The 24,298-nt window shown below is 47.6% G+C and overlaps 1 protein-coding gene across 1 annotated transcript; it reads right to left on the bottom strand.

Annotated features, from left to right (window-relative positions):
* Window positions 1-2,824: 2,824 nt before the first annotated feature.
* LOC118095222 (germ cell-specific gene 1-like protein) lies at window positions 2,825-15,445 on the bottom strand. Its single transcript, XM_035136290.2, has 5 exons — window positions 13,071-15,445; window positions 11,218-11,265; window positions 7,958-8,110; window positions 6,646-6,757; window positions 2,825-5,076 (listed from the first exon to the last, which is right to left on the bottom strand). The coding sequence occupies exons 1-5, from the start codon at window positions 13,378-13,380 to the stop codon at window positions 4,728-4,730; spliced, it is 972 nt and encodes a 323-aa protein (XP_034992181.1). The 5' UTR covers window positions 13,381-15,445; the 3' UTR covers window positions 2,825-4,727.
* Between the last annotated feature and the right edge of the window lie 8,853 nt (window positions 15,446-24,298).

Genomic DNA, 24,298 nt, shown 5'->3' with positions numbered 1-24,298 from the left:
GCAAATGATGTTTGCTTTTTTTTTCCTTCGAAACTATTGTTACATATATACAGATTTATGCAGATTTCATCAATTAATTATAGCTGGATGATCAATCAAAACTCAGAGACAGGAAGGCTTTTAGGAGTTTGAGGAACCTTTTCTCGGAAGAGATGTTTTTGTAGTCAGTAGTTGCTTTAGGCAGTAACGAGTCTTACCTTTTGTTTTAACAATATGCAAAAAAAATCACACATAAAACAAGCCATGCTTTTGTTCAAAAATAATTTCATTGGGAAGGAAAGTCAGAAAGTTGAGATTGTGAAATTAATTCTCATGCTCCTGAAAAAAACAAGGAATTGTCAGAAGTTCAAGGCAGATTTGTTTACCAGCAGCGCCCTCTGCTGGATCATTTTTGTCAGCCCAGCCAATACTGCCGCCGCAGTGTGATACGGTACAAAAAGGACCAGGTTTGTGGGTTTGTTTATTTTTAAAAAAACAACAACAACCCAATTTCACATTGAAAAGAGTTTTGGAATAAAGACTTTTAACCCAATATGTATCCTTCTGAATGCACCCATTTGAATTTTGGCCGAACAGTTCTAAAAAAGGCATTGATCATAGAATCGTGGAATTGTAGAGTTGGAAGGGACAGAGGGTCATGCAACCCCCAGTAATGCAGGAATCTCAGCGAGAAAATACATTACAGATGGCGATCCATCTGCTTAAAACCTCTGCTTAAAAATCTCCAAGAAGAGAGTCTCATCACCTCCTGAGGAAGTCTGTTCCACAGTCAAATAGCTCTTACTGTCATAAAGTTCTTCCTGACGTTTAGTTGGAATCTCCTTTCTTGTAACTTGAATCCATTTGGTTTGGGTCCTAGCCTCCAGTGCAGGAAAAAACAAGTTTGCTCCATCTTCCATGTAACAGCCCTTGAGATAACTGAAGATGGCTATCACATCTGTTCTCAAGTCTACTCTGTACTCTACTCAAAAGATGCCCGGCTTCCTCAATCATTCCTCATAAGGCTTGGTTTCCAGACCCCTTGCTCATCTTGGTCGCCCTCCTCTGCACACCTTCCAGCTTGTCAATATCCTCCTTAAATTGTGGAGCCCAGAACTGGACTCAGAACTCCAGGTGTGGTCTGACCAAAACAAAATAGAGCAGTACTATTTTTGATGGAGAAGTTCATCCCATTCTTGATACCCCTTCCTGGCTGTAGTTAACCCTCCCCACTCCTGTTTCAGGTACCGGTATTTATCATGAGCCCTTCATTGCTCCACGGTATTTATAAAGCCATTAGGTTTCTTCCTTGTAAGTTATTATTATTTTTTAATTTATTATCCGTTACAAGTCTGGTTCATTTTATTATTATTAATTATTATTATTAATTATTATTATTGTCATCATCGTGTTTATTATTATTATTTTTATTATATTTTATGAATGTTATTTTATTTTGAGCATCTTCCAAGTATTTATTGACCTGCTCCTCTCTCTTTCTTTCTTTATCTATCTCTCCCTCTCTTTTCCCTTTTTTGTAATAAAAAAAGATTTTAAAAAAGATGCGGGGGAATAAATTTGAAATAAAAAAAATTAAATGGATAAAAACGAAAGACCTGTGTTTTTAATATGAGAAATGATCTAAAACTCAATTGTCACCCATATAACAACTACTATTATTCAGACAAACATCCAACGACGCTTTCCGAACCTGGCACTTTGGAGCTGCAAGTGGGAGGGAAGCTGTGTCAAAGCAGAGCACCCAGCTACAATAGCACTTTACCTGCCATGCCACCGGGGTTGTTTTCCTGGCAGTCGCAGAGCTTTGGACTTCTGGGCTGAACTTCCAGCCTGTATCCAGTCAGCTCATTTTAAGGGCCAATTCCTGTCCCCAAAACCCCATAAAACGCTGGTCTTGGAGCTTGCTCCTCACAATCCAGACCACACATTTGAAGTACTGTGCTATGTACCACAGTCATGGCTTCCCCCAAGGAATACCGTGTGCTGCCGTTTGTTAAGGGATTATTAAACCACTCTGGGAATTGGAACTTTCTTTGTGGGTGGAATGGTCCAGCAGCACAGGTTCCCTTCCCTCTGTGATACTTTAGTTAGTTAGTTAGTTATTACAATTTATATACAACCTTTAATCTTCCAAGCAGGGGCGTAGCAAGCCGCTGCGACACCTGGGGCGGCAAATTGCCAAGCACCCGGGGGGGTGCGGCATCGCTACATAACAACGCATGCAGCGTTACGTGGCGGGATATCACCGCCCCGCGCCTCCAAAGCCGTGCGCCTCCAGCTACAAACTCCAGGTAGAGGCGTGCGGCTTTGGAGGCGCAGGGCGGCGATATCCCGCCACGTAACGACGCATGTGCAGCATCCCGCTGCGCATGCGTGTTACGTAGCGGGGTATCACTGCCCCCCCCCGGCGACTCCAAAGCCACGCGCCTCCAGCTACAAACTCCAGGTAGAAAGCCCGCTAATCGTGGCGGAGGTGAGTCTCCAGCCTCCCGGTAAAAAGTCCACTCGGCGCACCGCTTGGGAGTTGCGGGGGTGGAGGCGCCAAGTGGCACACACACACCCCGAGTGGCACACACCACCACCCCCCCATTGCGACGCCCCTGCTTCCAAGCAGCTCAAGGTGGCGTACATGGTTCTCCCTTTTTCACCCTCACAACAACCCTGTTGAATTGAGCTTCATGGCTGAGCAAGGATTCGAACCGTCACCTCCCAAGTCATCCTTCCCACCTTTGCCTCTGTTGGGCCCAGAAAGCAGGGCTTGATGCTTGATGAATTTACTCTCCCCTCTTCCCTCCAGCTTTATAAAATGAAGCAGACTGACACTGATTAATCCTTTAATTTATTTAATCAACCAGAAATTAACAACTCTTGATCTTCTCATTCCCCACACACGGGGGAAGATTATACGAAGCGAATAGCGAAGCCGATGAGATACATCAGGAGAGCTGCAGACGGGCTTTGGGGGGCAATGTTGAGGGACCATGGCTGCCATGGGGGGGGGCAGGGCTGTGATGCTGAAGGAGCCCAGAGCCTTGAAAAGGAGCCATAACAGTTCAGTGCCTGGTTGAAATGGGTAATGTGAAAACAGGGCAGGGCAAGACCTATTTGACTACTCAAACATATTGTACACGCCACATACATAAAGACACTTGGGCCTCGCTGGCTGACATCCCCTCAGGATGTGGGGAGGGTATCGGAGTTGTTAGGGCGCTTTCACAACACAGAAAGCTGGGGTTTAGTGTATACATGCCTTGGTTATTGGAAAAAAGTCTGAAGTCTTTATGACACTAGCTCAAAACTAGCTCCTAACAGCAGTGAGAGAAAAAGCCTGCTACATGCACCACAGAACAGGGAGCTGCAGAAGTTTCTGCTGACCCTGGGATTTGTAGATAGGAATATTTGATGGGAATGGAGGAGAGCGGGAATTTTCCCTTTCAGGAACGAAACACGAATGGAAGCAGCCCGGTATCTACCTTTGTGAAATGCAAGCTGAGTAATATACTAGTAACCTTGTTTACAGACAGGCCCTATGCAGGATTAGTGAGGAACAAGTCCAAAATACACTGCAAACAGCCTTGGATAAATAAATGGTTATATACAGCCCTTGGTGTCACCTGACGGCGGATACACACGATTCTACTGCAGCAGCAAGCAGAAGGCAATCCTCTAGTTTCTACTGACATAAGTGGGTGCCGCAGCACCTAAATAACAAGGCCGAAAGTTTGTCGCAGTGGCTATTTCCTAACTAGCCACAGCCCTCACAGAACATGCCAGAAAAGCATAAGAGGGCCTCAAAATCCAAGGAGTCACAGCGGGATTGGTCCAAGATCTCCTGCCATTCCCCACAAGCAACTGCAGCGCACAATCATGAGGGGCATCCCCCATGATCTGTGGCCGTATATAAATGCAAAATGCTGGGATGTAAAGAGCAGCCAGAGGCATGTCGGTGCCTAAAGAAGAAAACATCCGAACAGCATTAATGGAATAAAATCGGGACACACACAATCCTTTGGGATTTTGTCATTGGGCAAAGTGAAGCAGCTGCTTCGGGCAGCTGATTCTGAGAGGTAAAGAGACAGACCTCTTTGTGATCCCTGAAGTTGCCTTCCTCAGGTGCCGTGGCGGATGCTGCCCCTCACTTTTTAAGAATGATTCAAATGCCAGTGTATTGGTGGGGACCATCTTGTCCTTTGCCTTAGAGGGGGAAATCTCATGGCCTGTCCTTGGTGTTGCCTTGCTGAACAGAAGGCGCAATCCACAAGAACGCAATAATGTCATTTCACGGCTTCCATTTGTCCCTGTGGGGTTCCTGCACAACGGCTTCCTAATGCATTCCGCCCTCTGGGTTTGACCTGCCCACCTCCCACTCTACCGCCCCAAACTCAACACATGGGGCAGCTGCCTCCTCTTGCCTCCTGGTAGGGCTGCCAAAATAATGATGTCTTCCCTGCCCCCCCACCCCCCCAAAAAAGTAACTGCTTGTACCGTTTGAAATGGACCTCATCCATAGGTCTGCTCTCGCCCTTTTACCCAACCTAAAAGTCATGGCAACCTCAGAGAACCAATGTTTTCGCAGGTGGTGAAATGGCCACAGGTTGCCTAAGCAGAGGGAAGGGGAGGGCATATTTGTGACGGGACAAACGGTTGGATGGATGAGTGAGCAAATGGAAGAGAAGGGATGTGATGGTGGGAGGTCTTGTTCTCCACCCAACATCCTCTCTCCCTCTCTAGCATGGCTCCCCGTCATCCTCGTCCCCAGTATCTCCACTGTGACCTCCTGCGAGCCCAGCATACCCTCCCGCGTAGGCCTTGCGCCCACTGCCGGGAGCCATTGGGCCCGGTGGGCTAGGGGTGAAGTCTAGAGAGTCACTAACGCTGAAGATATATTTATCCCAGAGGAAGCGTTCGAGGTCGGGGGCCAGAGCAGGCGAACCGGGACCTCTGCTGCTCCCCATCGATGCCGTATGCTTCTCAAAAATCCGCCGGCGGTACTTGAATTCCAGGATGGTCTTGGTGTAGGTGTTGAGGGTCAGCACAGAGGCTGACATGCAAAGGGTGAACGAGAGCCAGGCCATGCTGTGGGAGAGAAATTGGGGAGGGGGTGCAAAGAGATGGGTCCCTAGGTCATTCTTGCACTGCCAAATCTTTCCAGTTCTCCAGTGATAACTGACTTCCCACAACTCCTTTTCCATGTATTCTGACATAATTCTTCACCTATTCATGTAACGTAAAGGCCAAAAAAAAGGTACCCATTCATGTACCGCTCCTTCTGTTGGTGTCTAGATAGCAGGAAGGGGACCAACATAGACCCAACAATAAATGAGATGTTATGGGCTGCCATCCCATAGTCAGTGTGTTCAGTGCTTCCAAGCCCTCTCTCTTCTTCAACCTCACAGAAACTTTTTGACATCCAGCCAACCAAACATGATTAGGTATTGCCAAACCATGGGTTTTCGTTCCATAGGCTTCCTTTGCTTATGATTTCGGACACCAAATGGGGGAACACCATAGCTGCCAAGTCTCCCGTATTCCCTGGGAAATCCCCATTTTTCCAGCTGTTCCTAGCTGAAAAAACGGATTTTTTTTGTTTTTCCCCGGTTTATTCTGGCGCAGCGGCCATTTTGAAACTGGGTGGAGCATGCTCAGAAGTGACTTTTGATGCTCCTCTGCCCAGTTCCAAAATGGCTGCAGTGCGACTTCTGGAGCGGCGGCCATTTTGGAACTGGGCAAAGCAGCATCAAAAGTCACTTCTGAGCATGCTTCGCCCAGTTCCAAAATGGCGGCAGCGCTACTTCCGGTCTGCTACTTCCAGCCCGGTCCCTTATTTCTCGGACAGCAACTTGGCAGGTATGGGAAACACAGGCTGAAAGGTTTGCTCCAAAGAGCTGAGCTAAAACAAAATTGGGGGTGGGGGTGGGAGTGGGAGGAGGGAGCGTCAAAACAAATGATTCGAATTTGGGTTTGCTTGAAAAAATTCAAATGTAACAGATTTAGGGGTTTTGGAGGGGGGAGGGGACAAATGGAAATTGGGCACGTTGCTACTATATAGCATGGGGTGGTGTATATAAATAAGGGATATTCAGCCTTGGATCCCATGCTGGGTGACCTCCGAGCAGCTGTCATAAAATGAGTCTGAAAAATCCCAGTATGAAGAAGCAGAAGGAGCAGTATTACTACTGATCGGAGCATGTGTCATGTTGAGCCCCAAGTCCCAACTAGCAAGCAAGAAGTAGCAGAACTGCAAAATAACCCTAACAGGAATGGAACCCCGAACACAGGTTCTCAGGTCTACTGCTTTCATTCACAATAATTTACTGTCCACTCATCCAGTAACTTCTCCCATCTTATATTTCTTCTCTTTCACCTTTGTCCATCATTCTGTCTCTCTTTCTCCCCTCTTTCCACTTCCTTTCCCAAATCCTCTCCTCCTCCTTTCATCTTTGGACAGAGCAACAACGCCACTCTCAAATGCAAATGCCAACACCCAAAGTGGCTGGACGCAAAAGGAAAGGGGGCTCCTGCACCTTTAAGCTACAGCTGCTGAAATTCCTCCTGCTATGCTTTAATTAAAGGTGTAGGAGCCCTGTCCTAGGTTGCATCTACCCTACTCACACCCCACTCCTCTCCCATGCTGGCTTTACTCACCCAAATGACCAGCCATAATACCATGTCTGAGGTCTCCAGTCTTTTGGTCCCAGGTTCACAGCCACCTGAAAGACGGTCATGTACATCATATGGGCTACCATGCCCAGCAGCCCTGTTGGGAAGGGGTAGTCAGAAAGATACTCAGAATATGCCTAGCCACAACGCTCTTAATTAATTCCCTTGGATACCACTTTCTGGGGTCTGAGCTGAATAGGAGCAGAGCCATGGAGGCCCAACAGAAAGCAAGTTTGACAGACTTGGGAGATTTCACTTACAAGTGTAAGGCTGTGCATTTCAGAATCCTGGTGTCTGCTGCCTGGGGCAGTCACCACACTTTGCCTAATGGTAGGGCCGACCAATCCCTGAAATGCTGTTTTCCTTTGCTTGGGAAATTGTGTCCTTGAGAAAACACTCAAACTTGAGATTCCATCCCTACCTGATAGCTTAAAGTTGTACATTCTAGGGAAAGCTATACTAAGGCTTGATCCTGCTGAATGCATGAACTGACAGGCATTTGTGGCCTGGCTTATCTCATGGCTTCAGTATTTCACTGTATTGTTTGCCTCTAGCAATGGACACACACTATTGATCACATGCTGGGAAATGAGGCCAGCTACCTCGGATTACCCTTTACAAAGCTGGCAGAGTGCCTTGCTGGGCATCGCATATGAATAAGAAATGTGGTGGTGGTTTTAATTTATATCCCACCTTTCCTCCCAAAAGAGCCCAGGGTAGCAAACAGTCTTTCGGCAATCTCAGGGTTGCCAGGAAGCGTATCTTTCAGATATCAAATGTTTGCGTATACAGGAATGTTTTAAAACTCCTCCTGAAACTCAACAACAAGGGAGACAGACACAAACTCGACAATGGTGGAGGGCACCACCACTGAGAAGGCCCTGTCATGGACAAGCACCAACCAGGCAGTGGCCAGTGCTTGCACCACCAAGCATGTGCAGTAACCTTTTCGGGGGGGGGGGACGACGATGACGACACAAATGGGTATAAAGAAACTACAACAGTTTGGGGTGCAGGGTATTGTTTTCATTTGGGGGGTTTCATCCTTTGCCCTGCCACCTGTTTCCCCACTCAACATCACTCCCCGAATACTTTTCATTTAAAAAGAGAGACTTCCTTACACACATTTAGATATAATGTGAGCATGATACAGGAATGACTGGACCATGATCTCGAGTACTATATGGGGTGATGGGGTGAAAGTCCATACAAAATGAGTGTTAGGCATGAGCGCTGTGTGTGGCTACCTAGTGGGAAGAGTGGCTGACCATCGGTGGGGCAGGGTAGATGGAGATACCTGAGAGAACAGTGATCACAGCCGCAAAAGCATTGATCTTGAGCCCATCAATGAAGTTGGCATAGTAGACAGCATCCAAACACATCAATAGGAACCCCACAGTCAACAGGATAATATAAAGGAATTCGGAGGCAACGGAGAGCCACAGCACCCCTGGAAGGTAACATGGGGGGTGAGTGGGAGATTATAAACAAGCTATATGTCTCACACGCAGGTGGCGCTGTGGGTTAAACCAGAGTCTAGGGCTTGCTGATCAGAAGGTCGGCGGTTCGAATCCCTGCAACGGGGTGAGCTCCTGTTGCTCGGTCCCAGCTCCTGCCCACCTAGCAGTTCGAAAGCACATCAAAGTGCAAGTAGATAAATAGGTACCGCTACAGCGGGAAGGTAAACGGCGTTTCCATGCGCTGCTCTGGTTCGCCAGAAGCGGCTTTGTCAGGCTGGCCACATGACCTGGAAGCTGTACGCCGGCTCCCTCGGCCAGTAAAGCGAGATTAGCGCCGCAACCCCAGAGTCAGTCACGACTGGACCTAATGGTCAGGGGTCCCTTTACCTTTACCTATATGTCTCACAGAGTCTGGGGAAGGGCCGTAGCTCAGTGGTAGAGCACCTGTTCCGCATGCAGAAGGTCCCAGGTTCAACCCCCACCATCTCCAGGTAGAGCCACTGCCAATCAGGATAGATAAAACTGAGCTAGACGGACCAGCAGCATAAGGGCTTTCCCGCTTTTTCCAGGCACAGGCCTGGGCTTTAAAGCTCCATGTCAAAGCACTCTTGTTCTCATCCTGGAGCTTTCCCTGTGAAAACCTGCTCAACCAACGGCAGCAGCTTCCTAAATTCCTGTTTATAACATTGGTGATGTTTTTAACTTGTTGATACACATCGCAAGGCCTTTGGGATGGAGTTAACTCTACAATGAATCGGTTCATACATAATAAATAATTAGGGGGAGGGGAAATAGTGCTCAGCCTCATTACTTTGTTCTGCCATAATGAGTATCACAGTGACCTGTTTCGTAGGCACATTTAAACTTGCAGACTTTAATTGATTTCATAGTCGTTCCTTCTCCCCGCTTAATCGTGGAAGATGTAGTTTGGGGATAGAGGAAGATCTCTAACAGAATCCTCACCAACTAGATTCCCAAGATTGTTTGGTGTGGGAGGACACATGACGGTTGGTATAAAGTAGGGTTACCAGATGTCCCCGTTTCCCAGGGACAGTCCCTGGATTTGCAAATAAGTCCCGGGACAAATTCCATCCCCGGAATGTCCCCGGAATCCATCTAATGTCCCCGGGAAACGCAGCAGCGGCAGTCTCAGCAGCCCGGAGCAGTTGGCTCTGGCTGGCTTCAGGAGCTGCTCGGAAGTCCCCATATGATGGTGGTGCAGGGGCTCAAAGATGCAGCTTCCAGGCTGCCTCCACCCTCCCTGACCCCAGCAACTAAGCTGTGAAGGGAGGCTTCATGCTGCCTATCGGAGCAGCCTCCCAACTCCTACTTGCGTGCAAGCAGGAGGGGGGCAGGGATCTCTCAGTTAGGCAACGGGAAGCCTCCCTTCCCAGCTGTCCCCTCCTGCTTGCACGCAAGTAGGAATGGGATTGGGGCTGCTCCGATGGGAAGGGAGGCATCGCGCTGCCCAAGCCTCGCCGCTGCCGCCGCTCTCGGTCCTTCTTCTCCGCCTTCCATGCCTGACCCACCGCACACTGCTTCCCCACCACCACCAGCGAAGAACCAACAACTCAGGAGCTGCCCAGGCTCATGGAGAAAGGAGATAGAAGCCTCGGAGGAAGGGGAAACGTGGCGGTTGAGCCGCCCCTCTGCCACTGCCATCGCTGCAGCATCAACATCCCGAACGTGTTTTTTTTAAAAAAAAAATATTTATTTATAGTGTCCCCGGATTCATTGAAAAAAAAATCTGCTAACCTTAGTATAAAGCCAACTTTTGTAGCTGGGATATAGAAGAGAAGAGAAACAAGGGGAACACAGAAAACTGCCTTATGCTGAATCAGACCTGTTGGTCCATCCAGGCCAGTATTGTTTACACAGATTGGCAGCAGCTATGCAGGGCTTCGCAGCTCTACCTGGGGACACCAGGGATTGAACCTGGGGCCTTCTGCTCCATGGATGCTCTACCGCTGAGCGGTACTCCTTCCCTGTGAATTAAAGGGCTGTGGAACACTGCATATTTATTAGAAGTACGGTAAACGGGAGAGCACTGCAATGTTTGTCATTGTAATTAATGTAAAATCTTCAATAGCGGAGTAATAAAATAAATAAATAAATGAGTTACCAGTAGCACCTTATAGACCAACTAAGTTTGTTCTGGTATAAGCTTTCGTGTGTATGCATACTTCGACTACATCAGACCAACACGGCTACCTACCTGAATCCAGAATACTGGAGTAAAATGCTCATGTACAACAAACAGGTCCAATGCAAGCATTTAGCATTAAGCTCTCATTCCAAAACTGCAAACTGGATTCCAATATTGATTTACAAATTGTAAGATCTTTTAAAGATCTCACCCTTTGCTCCAGTACTGTGGGGTATGGTCAGAGTTATGGCCACGTTAAGATGATCTAAGTGGCCCCCTGCCGTATCTGGAGTACAGGATTGTTCGGCCCGAGTTATTCATTTCAATAATTTAATTAGCTCCCAGGCTTTAAATAACACTCCTGTGTCAAAGGTTCCATCTGTGATTTCCGAGTGTTTGTGAGACATACATCTAGCAGTGGGCAACAGATGCAATACTACATCATAATATTTTATAGGCACTATGGGATGTACATAATTTAAAATAAATAATAGGAGGTCCAGAGGAAAACCTAATACATAGAAGTTTTTAAAAATATTGTACTGACTACCAATGTCCAGAATGTTTCTGCCCTATGCATTTCCACTATGGTGGGGTTTTATTTGGGGGGTGTCAAATTTTATTACAAAAGCCAGTCATTTCCAGGACGTGGACAGCTCTTTGCTGTACATAAGTTTATGCACAGGTTCAGAGCTGGCAGCCATCTCTGCTGCTTCTTATAGAAGCGAATTCCACAGTTTAACTATGCCCTGTGTGAAGAAACACTTCAGTTAAACTATGGCATCCGCTCCCACAACTGGAGGTAGGGACGGCCACCATCTTGGATGTCTGGAGCAGACAGGACTCAGCCGGATGAGCCACTGGCATGTCTCAACATAAAACAGCATTATTAATTCTGCCATTCCCGTTTGTGTTTGCGCCCTTAAACAAGATGGCCTCCCCAAATCTTACCTTTCTCCGACTCGGGGGGCAGCTCAATGAAGCTCCGGCACTTCTCCTCTAAAAGGGTGGAACAATGGAAGAAGACAACATCAGTTTATCCAAAGGCTGGTGCTGATCACGACAATTATGTCATTCTTCTGTGCTTGTCAAGATTTTCCTCTCCCTTCACAGCGAAAGAGGACTTCAACTCTTTACTGCCCATTCAGGCTTGGAACGCACTTGTCTTTTAATCTGCAGGTGGCTTCATTTGAGCCAGGATGCAGCCCCAGGGCAGTGGGGAGGTGGGTAGGACAAACCCAACTACATATGGGGTGGATCAGGAATCCACATCTCCACCACTACAGTCATACCTTGGTTTAAGTATGCTTCGGTTTCGGTTTGAGTACTTTCAGTTGAAATACTCTGCAGACCTGTCTGGAACGGATTAATCCACTTTCCATTACTTTCAATGGGAAAGTTCGCGTCAGGTTAAGTATGCTTCAGTTTAAGTACTCCGTGGACCGTCTGGAACGGTTGGAGGTTGGATGGCAGCTAACAGATTGAGGTTGAATCCTGACAAGACAGAAGTACTGTTTGTGGGGGACAGGAGGCGGGCAGGTGTGGGGGACTCCCTGGTCTTGAATGGGATAACTGTGCCCCTGAAGGACCAGGTGCGCAGCCTGGGAGTCATTTTGGACTCACAGCTGTCCATAGAGGCGCAGGTTAATTCTGTATCCAGGGCAGCTATTTATCAGCTCCATCTGGTACGCAGGCTGAGACGCTACCTGCCCGCGGACTGTCTCGCCAGAGTGGTGCATGCTCTAGTTATCTCTCGCTTGGACTACTGCAATGCGCTGGGGCTACCTTTGAAGGTGACCCAGAAACTACAATTAATCCAGAATACGGCAGCTAGACTGGTGACTGGGAGCAGCCGCCGAGACCACATAACACTGATCTTGAAAGACCTGCATTGGCTCCCAGTACATTTCCGAGCACAATTCAAGTGTCCGTGCTGACCTTTAAAGCCCTAAACAGTCTCGGTCCAGTATACCTGAAGGAGCGTCTCCACCTCCATCGCTCTGCCCGGACATTGAGGTCCAGCGCCAAGGGCCTTCTGGCAGTTTCCTCGTTGCGAGAAGCCAAGTTGCGGGGAACCAGGCAGAGGGCCTTCTCGGTAGTGGTGCCCGCCCTGTGGAACGCCCTCCCACCAGATGTCAAAAAGAAAAATAACTACCAGACTTTTAGAGGACATCTGAAGGCAGCCCTGTTTAGGGAAGCTTTTAATCTTTAAGAAATTAGTGTATTTTAATATTTCTGTTGGAAGCCGCCCAGAGTGGCTGGGGAAACCTAGCCAGATGGGTGGGGTATAAATAAATTATTATTATTATTATTATTATTATTATTATTATTATTAATCCACTTTCCATTACTTTCAATGGGAAAGTTCGCTTCAGGTTAAGTACGCTTCAGGTTAAGTACAGACTTCCAGAACCAATTGTGTACTTAAACCGAGGTACCACTGTATTTTAAAGCACATTTCCCCTACAAAGAATCTACAGAGCTACACTGCCAAGTGTCATCAGCAAACTACAGTTCCCAGGATTCTTCGGGGGAAGTTGTGTGCTATAACTTCATGGTGTGCATGCGGCCTGTTATGCATGTCCACTGGCCCCAGATCACAAGAGGTGGAGGCCTCATCTCACTCTGCTCCTCTGCTTGCCCTTTAACAGCCACCTTCCACATCCCCACTGCCAGCCCCCTAACCCTCCTCCCCCTTTCCCTCTCTTGTCCGTCTAACGGGAGAGGGGCTTGTGACCTAGCTGTCAAAGCAATAACAGTCGTCATGGAATCTGCTCCGTCCGAGATGTAGGCTGGTTTCGTACCTCCGTGATGCTCCTCACACGAGAGCCAGAAGCCCGTGTGGAAGTACCGGAAAGCATACTTGTCTTCGCCCGTTTCCCAGATGTACTGGACCACGTGGGGGTCCATGGTCACGTTGCCATCCATCGTCTCGTTGCTGTTGATGGGCACGCAGTTCCCCTTCTTGACGGCCGAGAGGCAGGGGGGCTTAACCACCTTGTGGGTCCCCTCACACCAATAGCTGGTGCAGAAGGCCGAAACGGAAAAGCAGAGGGCCAAAGAGTTGAGGCCCAAGGAGAGCATTGAGCGGGACCGCCGGCTCAGTTTAATCATCGTCCCTGTTTTCCCAAGAGATGTGAGGATCTGTCTGTTTTGCTGCCCGAAGTCGCACCCGAATAATTCGAATTCGCTCACAATTCCCAGAAAACTATGTTCTACTGCTGGATAAATCTGCTGGTTCCTTGTTTTAGTGGAGAGAAGCCAATTCTGAACAAACCTCCGTTTACAGAGAATGCCTCACTTTTGATCATTATTTTTCTCCTCCTTTTTCATATGCTGTGGCCCATCCAATATGCCCACTATGAAGCAGTACACCACAAAACGGTGTAATCATAATTTGAACTCAGCCTGAGGTTCTGCTCTTATTAGGGACTAGTTACTTGAGGAGTGCTTAAGAGCCAGATGGGTGCTGGGACCCAAGATACCCAAGATCTCAGAAAGAAATTAGCGTGAACAGAAGGAGCTGGGCAGCAGCAGCATGAGTCCTGCCTAGACCTTCCAGGTTTTGATTAATGATCCGTGTATGAAGTGATTATTAGCAGGTTGGTTAGTTTATGCTGAGTACTTTAAAAAGAACTTTAAAACACACACATACTTTCCCCCACTGCTAACCTTCCCCCTTTTTATAGCTGAATTAATTAATTAACAACACCCTTTCAAGGTGTTGTTAAAAAGCTGTTGTAGGCCATTGCCCCGATAAAACAATCTTCCAAATTAAAATCTTAAATCCCTTAAGGTTCTGTTCTGTTTAAGTTTTTTTAAGTCAATGCAAAAAGTCTTTTAGAGTCCACAAAGAATTGCAAATCATCTCGGATTTTTCTCTCACATGTCCTTGACTAACAAAGTCTCTTCCAAACGGACAGAGTGGAAATAGTCTAAACTTTAGTCTAATTCTGCTGTCTAAAAATGCTGCACAGTAGCCCTTCTGAAATAGTTTTAAAGAGTGAAAACCTCCGGACGCCCAGCTTCCCCCTTTTCTAGCAGCTCAGAGAGGACTGTATAAACAACTCTACAGTTTGTCACAAGGCATGAAGTGATTTGAGGTTCGCCAGTCCTGCTTGTCTGCTAAGAGGAAAAGGCTCTGTGAGCTTTCAAAGGCCTCGTCCACCCCTCAAATTCAAGCCCGAGAAGGTAAAAAGGAGTGGAAGACCCAGCCTGCAACCCTGACTCCCCAAAATGACTTACTAACAAGTTCCGTTGTCTCGAGCACCTCTCACCTCACACCCCTCTTTCCCCTCTAGATTGGTACCCCTCCGTGGTATTTTTGGGAGTAGCCAGATTAAGGCGCAGTTTTCACAACCCACAATGCCCGTCACTTGTGTTGAAGGGGCAATGCCTAGTGTTCTAGGTTCTGCTCACTCAAAAATCCAACTAGCCCTCTGAAATGTCCCTTGTTTTTCATTCCGATCACTCCTGCGAAGAGTTTCCTTCTGGCCCTCCAATTCTGTTAGAAATTGTCTTCAGATCCAGCCTGTCTGTCTCTGCCCCCTACACCCCGTCAGTCAGCTGTGTCCCTCTGGGATCAGACAGCTCCGAGGGCTGTTTGTCCGTCCTCCTTTAAGAATTATATTCTAATCCACTTTCCCTCAGGCACGAAGGAATCCAATCTCTTCCCTTCTGTCCTGACTCCATCACCGCTTTCCTTCAAAAATATCCTCCAGTTCACGCTTGCAAGTTTGCAGGGTGATTATTGTTCAAATATACACCACAATTGCAAGAAGAGGCAAGTTTGCCGTGCCGATTCTCTTCAGGGTCTTGAGATCTGCCTGGCCAAACAGTTGCCTGGAAAGGGATGACAAAACCCAAAGTTTGTGCAAAGCTGAAGAATAACGGGCTGAGAAAAGAAAAGGAAGAGAGGAGAGGTTCTTTCTGGAGGTACTTTTGTCAAAGTTGTCTGGTGAATCTCAACCCTCGCGAAAGCAGCAGCAGTGGGTTCAAATGGAACAGGGCCTATCGGTCTGTCGCTTCAGGGAGCTGAAAAAGTGGGTTCTGAGGAAAGCTCAAAATGCCACCCAGCAGCAACAGAAGGAGACAATGTCCACTTCAGTTCCAAATCGCCCAAGTGGAAGAAAAAACCTGATGTTCAACACCCAAGTATTTTGATCCTCTTTCCTGGATAGGCTGCCAAACCAATTCGCTGGCATAAGGTTGTCGCCCCGAGTTCTTCAGCTGACCTGGTGGCTGGAGATCAACCCCCAGACATCAAATTTGGGGCCCACACTTGCAGCACCGTCATTGGAGAGAAGGTCTGGAGTTCTTTCCTCAGCAAAGAGATGGCACCGAGCGCATGTCCACCCCAAAGGTTTCAAAGGAGCCAAGGACCCCTCTGAAGGCGAAGGAAAGTGCCGCTCCCAAGGGCGCAGTGTACAGCTTGTGAGAAAATGCTCCCCAGTTGCTGCTCAGAGGGAAGAATCAGGAGGTGCTCTCCAATCCGGCTGTGCAGAGTGGAGAGGTGGCATAAGCAGTGTGATAAATGAGCAAGCAGCGGAGAGCTCCGGCACCCTCCAGCGCGGCACCGTCCCCAGGGGATAGGAATCAGGCGGAGAAGTGCGGTGGCGGCTGATTAAAAAACCTCTTCATTAGTGCCAAGGGGGCACCAGTGCCAAGTGGTGGGGATTAGCATCTAATAAAGGGGGAGGCCAGGGGGAGGGAGGGGGGACATCTCCGCTTCGGTCCTCCCTTTCTGCAATCGCCCGGCTGCCAGGAGGAGAGGATGAGAAATTGGATGCGGAGATGAAGAAGCAGCTAGGGTCAGAGGGGATGGAGTGGACACGGAGGCAGAGAGAGACAAAGGGGCTGAAAGGCTGACAAGGGCTTGTTAGAGGGGAGAGAGGGGGACGGAAGCCAAGAGGAAGGCAAATTGTATGGAGATGGGGAGGGATAATGGGGCATGGATCGATCAACAGTGGAAGACGTGTGCACGTTAATGGGTGGATTGATCGATGTCACAGAGAGAGAGAGAGAGAGAGAGAGAGAGAGAGAGAGAGAGAGAGAGAGAGAGAGAGAGAGAGAGAGAGAGAGAGAGAGATCATTATTTCAGAAGTGAAATTTTCCCCACCACCACCACATAATCTGGATCTTCAGCACTCCCATGTGTGTATTAATGTATGTAAACAAACAAAACAAATATTGTGGGCAGATGGTACCAAATAATGCAAAAAGTTCATAGTTTTTCACCGCTGTTGTAGCTTTTCATTAATTTGCTTTTCACTGTCATATTTCACTCCACAGAAAGCATGAAAGGATTGTGGGTGTGGAGAGGAAGGTGTGGAAGGGTAGAGAAAGACTGACCAGTTGACAGGCCAATACCAAAAAATGCTTTATGTTTCAGGTGGGTGTAGACGCCGTCGATCTATATATGAGAGAGAAAGAGGTGTGGATTAGTGAATAGACAGGCAGGAGATATGATGATCCCGTGGAAAGGGGGAGAGAGAAAGAGAATTTCAGTCTGCCCAGCACATTCTATTTCCCCCTTTGCACGTGCAATTCCTGTGCGTCTTTGTGCCCTGTGTGGCCCCATCTTCCCCATCTCGCATACCCATCCTGCTGTGTCGCCCTGCCCCGGGTTCACAGTCTTTCTATTTGGGGACCCTGTGTCTCTTGGGATTAACTCCCAGCTGGCAATAAGGAGATTTTTTGTGTGTCCCTTTCATTAAGAGCAACGCAGAGAATCAAACCACTTGCACCACAGCCGGCACGGACTTAAAACACAGCAAAGTAATTAGGACACAGAGGATCTAGCAGGATGGGCTGGGAGCCAGAACTCCAGTCTCCAGGGTTCAGAGAGAGAGAGAGAGAGAGAGAGAGAGAGATGAGTACGCCTGCTGAAATAACAGCAGAAAACAAGCAGAAAACTGGGGTGTGTGGGGGCTGGGGGCTCCCAAGGTTGTGGTGGCAATAGAATCTAGTCCCAGGATTAGAAGAGGCAGCAATTGGATGACCAGACAGACACTTCTGTATCTTTAATGGTGCTCTGTGAAGAAGGCGTTTCTGTGCATGTAGCAGGGCTGAGAAACACCTTGCAGCATAAAAAGCTGCCTTCTAAGAAGCCAGGCCATCTACTGCCCAGCTACTGCCTACACTAACTGGCAGCCCCCTCCACCCAGTGCTTCAGATAGGCATCTACCTGGAGACGCTGCAGACTGGACCAGGGACATTCTGCCTGCAAAGCATGCACTCTGTTATGGCCGCTGGGGACTGGTCCATTAGGGTATTTGGCGCACTGCCCCACCAACCAAAGTTCCCCCCTCCCCCAGTCAGCCACCAACTTACAACCAGTCCAGAGGGTAGCACCCGACTCTTGACTTCCTTCTCTTCTGTGTTGCCCCGGTAGGGGCCAATAGGAAGGAGGATGGGGACAAAAATAGCTGTTGCCCCTTGTCATTGACTCTAGCTCCCTCTACTGGTTGTCTCCTTGCCTTTCACCCTACCAGTCTCATTGGTTATGACCCTCCCCTGCATGAATTCCCCTTATTATACAGCTGTTTAAAGTTCCTTTGGTCACTTCAGCTGGAAGTTCACATTCCTGAGTTGTTGTTGTGTTGAGAGGGAATTTAAGAGGAGGAGGAGGAGCTGGGGGCCAGGAGGACCCTCAAGTTCTCAGGCACCTTATAATTATCACAGGGAAAGACACTTCCTTACTGTTAACACCAACGTCTAATGGCATTACTAGTTGTGATTTATGGGTCACTATTCTTCTTCTTCTTCATCTTCCCTGCCCTGGGCTTTTGGGGGTTGATGTGGGAAAGCCCACCAAATGCCTCAGCCTCTCCCCTTTGGAAGACACAAGTAGTAATCATCTCCTACCAGTATGTGTATTTTGGAAAGCTGGTCGTCAGTTCTCTATGCATCTGGGCACGTCTTAAGAGACCACAAACAAATCTGCCATGATGGTTCCTAAGATCAATGTCATGGACTGGCTAGATGCAGAGGGGTGGGGGGAGGCACCAGCTGAGGAGCCCCCATGGGAAGAAGGCTCTGTGCCAGCGGATTGGTGGCGGGTCTCGATGCGCGGTCAGAGGAAGAAGAGGGAGCAGACTGGGAGAAGGAGATGTCGGAACTCGGAAGCTGAAGAGGTCACAGGGTTTAGTGCATGGGTCAGCAAACTAGGGTCCGTGGGCCAGGTCAGGCCCAATTGCCTTCTGGATCCGGCCCGCGGACGGTCTGGGAATCGCCGCATGGATTGCCAGCATGTGCGTTCTTTCCCTCTCCCTCCCACGTCAGTGGCGGCGCCTCCTCCCTCCCTCCTCCTGGCTTTTCCCAACCCTGCCTAGAGAAGGAAGGGGGCTGGGCTTTGTTGCTGCCAGCAGCAGCGCTCAAACGACTGCCATTTTAAGCAGCCCCTCTCCGGAGCCCTTTCGTGTGACGCTCATTGTCCCTCTGCCACCGCCAGCCCTTGCCGCTAGCAAGACACAGGTAAGTAGCCACTGGGGCTAGTGGTGCTCTTCCATCATTCCGCCCCCCCCCAAAAAAATATAGTCTGGCGCCCCACCGGGTCTGAGGGACAGTGGACCGGCCCCCTGCTGAAAAAGTTTGCTGATCCCTGGTTTAGTGGGCAGGAAGAGTCTGTGGCAGAGAGCAGTTCAGAAACAGAGGTGGGTCAAGAAGCAGAGTGCAGGCAGGCTGCTGAAGAAGCCAGGGAATCTTCCTGCTCCTTCTGTGACCAGCTCCTCCCCACCTCTGGTCTCCCAGAACAGAGAGGAATGAAGAGGGCAGGGCAAAAAGAGACAAGACCACAGAGCCTTAGGCTGCTGGGGAAGGAATCTGGGGAGGAGTCTTATAGAGCAGTGTATTTTGTGGTTTTATATCTTGATTTTATTCTGTGAACTGCCCTGAGGTATATAAATTCAAATAATAATAATAATAATAATAATAATAATAATGTGGAGACCTTCAGTCTTCACAACTGCCTCATTGGGGCAAGACCTACTGGGAAGAGTCGCTGCGATCGCTAGGCCTGTGTTGTTTTTGAGTTAGCTTCTCTGACACCGGGTGTTTTATTGCTGACTAGCTCCCGACTCTGGCTCCTGACAATCAAGGCATATGTCTGGATACAGTTGGATGCCATTTAGAATCAAGACGGAAATAAGTGCTTTTGAAATAGCACTTATTTCAGCCACTGGTTTTACAGCACTGATTTTTGGATTATTATTAGAATTCCCAAGCAACTCTGGGTATGAGGCTCCTGATCACTATTAAATTGTTCCAAGGGCAGAGGAGTGTATGCTCTGGATTTAATGTTCTGGAGGGGGAAGAGAGGACCCTCTTCAGCTGGTGATGTGTGTTACTTAAAAATGTGCTTAGCCGACCCAGCTGTGCTAGGGGGCCTTTCTGCTCCCTCTGCTGAGTGAGGGTCCTGCCCCGATGGTGCTACTCATATGTGATGGGGAGGGAAAACAAGGAGCTGTTCATATAGGGATCTGTTTCTTTGCTGCTGTAACACAGCTGGCTCTCAGGTGCTGAGAGCCCGTCTGTTTCCAAAGGCGGATTCCTCAGACTTTTAACAACTGCTTGTCAATAAAGTTCAAATAGACATCCGCACCAAACATTTAAAGCACACTGCACCCCCCAAAAAAGAACCCTGGGAATTGTAGTTTACCCATCACAGGACTATAATTCCCAGCACCCGTAACAAACTACAGTTCCCAGGATTGAGGGAAGCTGTATATTTGTGCTTTGTGTATTGTGCGGATGTGACCACAGCAGCCATTTCCTAAGGAAATCACATCCACTGTAAGAAATTCACCACTTCAAAGCTCAGGCTCATCCTCAGCCAAGGCAAGACCTCCAAACTGGGGATTTCTACCATGGCAATGAGAATCTCCCACATACATCTCAGAACTGGCCAGGAGGAAGACTTCTAGGAAGATTGCCACCTTTTCCCCCTGGCACTGCTCTTGCGTTTTTAAGATCAGCTTCATCCGGCAAATACTTAGCGTGATAATGCTTTTCCTGGAATGAAGATAAAATGAAGGAGAAAGTTTGAGCTGCTAAAATTCCAGTTAACAGGTTGTTATTAAAGACATGCTTTAAAAGTCCACAATCTTCCTTCCAAGCAGGCATTAGCATGTATTCTTAAAGGGTAACCATTAGATCTGAAGGAGGGAGAGAGGGAGGGAGAGTGGTGCAGTGCTTAAGAGTGTCAGAGTAGGATTTTAGCATCCCAGCTTGAAATCCGCACTCAGCCATGAAGCTTCACTGTATTGAGTTCCTTGGGAAAGGGGGACAGACAGCCAGACAGACAGACAGACATGAATCCCCTCCACAATAAATTTAGTAATTGTGAACACCACAAATAAGCCCACTTTAGTAAAAGGGTATACATCTTCATTTCTGTCTTGCTTTATCTCAGTCATATGGTCAGGTTCCAGAATTATCCCCAGTGCAACCAGAAGCTGCTTTCGGTGTCTGTTCTGTAATGTTGCTTCCAGACATCTTCCATGGAGCATTCCTCTCCATCGGTTTGCATGGAATGCTGCCTGTTTATTGAGCATTCATTCTGAATTGTTTGTGGACAGGTCCTACCATGTTGCATCAGGAAATCTGGTCCATTTTCGCATCCATTTGCTTATCGTAAAAAAAAAAGAAGAAGGAAGGAAGCATTTTCATTTCAAATCAACTTGAACTGTGCCAACCTGAACTCGCCCAAATGTGATTACCATTACCCTCCTCCTGAAAAAAAAGGAAAAAAAGCAACGTCCGGTGGGGCATCGTCTACAGAATTCCACTTTAAATAGTAAATCCTGAGAGTTAGCCGGGGTGGGGGAAATGATGCATTAAAATATAATTGCCAAGAAATCTACAATGTAAGCCCCAGGCTTAGAAACTGCAAGAAATCAAGGCCTCCAACCGCTTTCTAATGACCCCCTCCTCAAGTTAGCTTCTTTTGGTCAAAAACTGAGTCAATTATCCAAAGCATTTTGATCCACACTCAAGTCTACACTTATTGATAATCTCCACTGAAACATCTTAAACTTACTATTCAAAGTACCCTTCATAGGCCCCCACCGCTGCTCAGCAACCACTGAGCTATTACGTATATCCATTCAATTACCTGTTCACAGACATTAAGTCGTTCCTTGATGATGATGATGATGATGATGATGATGATGATGATGATGATAATAATAATACTTTTATTATTTATACCCTGCCCATCTGGCTGGGTTAGAAGCAATCCAGAATCAACAGGCAAGATAGCACAAATAAAAATTGTACCCAAAACCCTGGTGCTGGAGCCAAAGTCCAAGGAAAGGTCAGAAAGCATGATCTCCCTTCTAGAAGGTGGGAAAGGAAATTGCAGGAACCGCCGAGAAACATCAGAGCTCCCTCTACAGAGGCAGACAAGTATTGTGCACACGCACCAATGTTGAAAACAGAACTGTTATGTTTTCTTCAGCCCATGACTTTTGACAACATCGCCATAACGAGCATAGCAGCAAGGAGCCACGAGGAAGGCTCAGGAAGGCGGGGAGCAGCCGTGTTTCGCCAGTGGGCATCTGGGCGGCAAGGCAGGTGCTCATGGAGAAGGTGTTCAGCTGTGGAATGAGAACCTGAAGGAAAGGACATGCTTTGAAATTAACCATTCTTCAGGCATGCACACACACACACACACACACACACACACACACACACACACACACACACCATTAATCTGCTTTTCTTTATTACGGTACTTCAAGGGCTGAGACATCAGAAAGAGGTTGTGGTGCTAACAGACCCTCCACATGTCCCTATTTTCCAGGGACATCCCTGATTTAGAGAAGCTACCAGTCTCGGTTTCTGATTTGATCCCGGAATGTCCCGATTTTCCTTAGGATGGCCCTATTTTCATTGGAGAAATGTATGGAGCTATCTCTCCCCCCCCCCCCCAGTCACCTGAAGGGAATCCTGAATGGGGAAGTTTAAAAAAAATGTTTACTGTTTTATGTTTTTATATCTGTTGGAAGCTCTCCAGAGTGCTGGGGCAACCCAAGACGACGTGTGGGGTATAATAGTAAAATTATCATTGTGGAACAGGACGTCCCTATTTTCACCAGAGAAATGTTGGAGTGTATGATCTAACTATGTTTGGCCCAGGTCTTTAAGACGTCACTTCAGAGCTTCCGGCTTCTGTGGATAAGATCTGAATGGTCTTCAGTTTGGAAAAGTACATTTCTGGCATTTCCAGTACAAAGCATTTTGCTTGCCACATTCCCATTCTCCATGCATTTCCTTCCTTCCTCAACAACTGGGACTCAGATTTTTTCTTTCTTTTGGATCATTTATTTTAGCATACTTTAAAAAGAAGAAAAAAGACAAATGCCAAATAACTGGACAATTATATACAATCCCAGGCTATAAGGATAAAGGCATACCTCACAGATATTTTAAAGGGAATTCTATATCCGATCTATCCTTCAAATGATAGATTTTATACTTTTAAATTATGCTTTTATACTTTTTAATAATGATTTCAAAGTCATGAAGAACACTGCTACATTTTTAATACCACTAGCTGAGTCATGAACAGATTTGACTAAGAAGAACATAACTATTTATATTAAAGCCGCTCACTTGTTTGATACTTAACATTTAATTACCTTGGCATTTCTTATGGCTAATGGTGAACTGAACTAGATACAGTCACTCAATTACTAATAAGGCATAATAAATAAATTATTTTTAAGCATTTTAATAGCACCCTTCCATTGTATTCCCAGGATGGTTCATAAAAAGTAAAATAGAACTAAAGATGATAAGCTAAAAAGCCACAAAATAATCATAAAACAGTAAGCAGGATTGAGGAAAACAGAAAATAAAAGAATCTCAGAAAATAAAAAAAAGTATGTCTGGGGCTGAAAGGACCAGGTGGGCCTCTGCAGGGAGTATATTCCACAACCCCTCACAGGAAGCTTAACGTCAAATTGGGCCTGGAAATAGACTAGGAGCAGTGTTGTGGGCATAACATTGTACTTAATATGAAAACAATGCCCAGTTAGTAATGTAGCCTCTGCATTCTGCACCAAGTGTAGATTCTCGGCCTCGGTCCAGTATACCTGAAGGAGCGTCTCCACCCCCATCGCTCTGCCCGGACACTGAGGTCCAGTGCCGAAGGCCTTCTGGCGGTTCCCTCGCTGCGAGAAGCCAAGTCACAGGGAACCAGGCAGAGGGCCTTCTCAGTAGTGGCACCCGCCCTGTGGAACGCCCTCCCACCAGATGTCAAGGAAATAAACAACTATCTGACTTTAAGAATACATCTGAAGGCAGCCCTGTTTAGGGAAGCCTTTAATGTTTAATTATTGTATTTTAATATTCTGTTGGAAGCCACCCAGAGTGGCTGGGGAAACCCAGCCAGATGGGCGGGGTATAAATAATAAATTATCATCATCATCATCATCATCATCATCATTATTATTCTGAACAACCTACAATGGCAGCCCAATGTACAGCATAGCTGCCAAGTCTCCTATTTTTCATGGGAAACCCCCGGATTTTAATCCGTTTCCCGCTGTTACCCCGAATAGAAAAAAAATCCCGGAAATCCCCTGGATTTCCTACCTGCCAGGGAGGCTCCATTTCGGGTGCCGCTCTGCCCATGTCTGGGCACCGAAATCGGGCAGAGCGGCACCGGAAGTTGCTTCTATGCATGTCCAGACATGCGTAGAAGCGACATCCGGTGCCGCGCCGCTGCTGATCCCGCATTTTTCAGCGGGAGACTTGGCAGCTATGATGTACAGTTGTCTAGACTGGAGATTGCCAGCACAGGGATAACATGGCCAGGCTATGTCTGTTTACATGCAGGTGCAGCTGTGGATCAGTAAGAAGAACACAGTGAAGGCTGGCCCATGGGGGCGGATGGGGCCCTGCTCCACCAAACTCAGTCTGCTCACAGCCAGCCCCCAAGCCCCGCCTGCCAGCTCCCTCTTCCTTAGTCTCACTGTTGCACTCACTGGTAGGACTCAGCAGGGAAGAGAATGGGCCAGAACTACAA

The sequence above is a fragment of the Zootoca vivipara genome, chromosome 12, assembly GCF_965207765.1.
Source record: "Zootoca vivipara chromosome 12, rZooViv2.hap1.1, whole genome shotgun sequence".
NCBI classification, from domain to species: Eukaryota; Metazoa; Chordata; class Lepidosauria; order Squamata; family Lacertidae; genus Zootoca; species Zootoca vivipara.
This window is presented reverse-complemented; position numbering and strand designations above follow the sequence as displayed.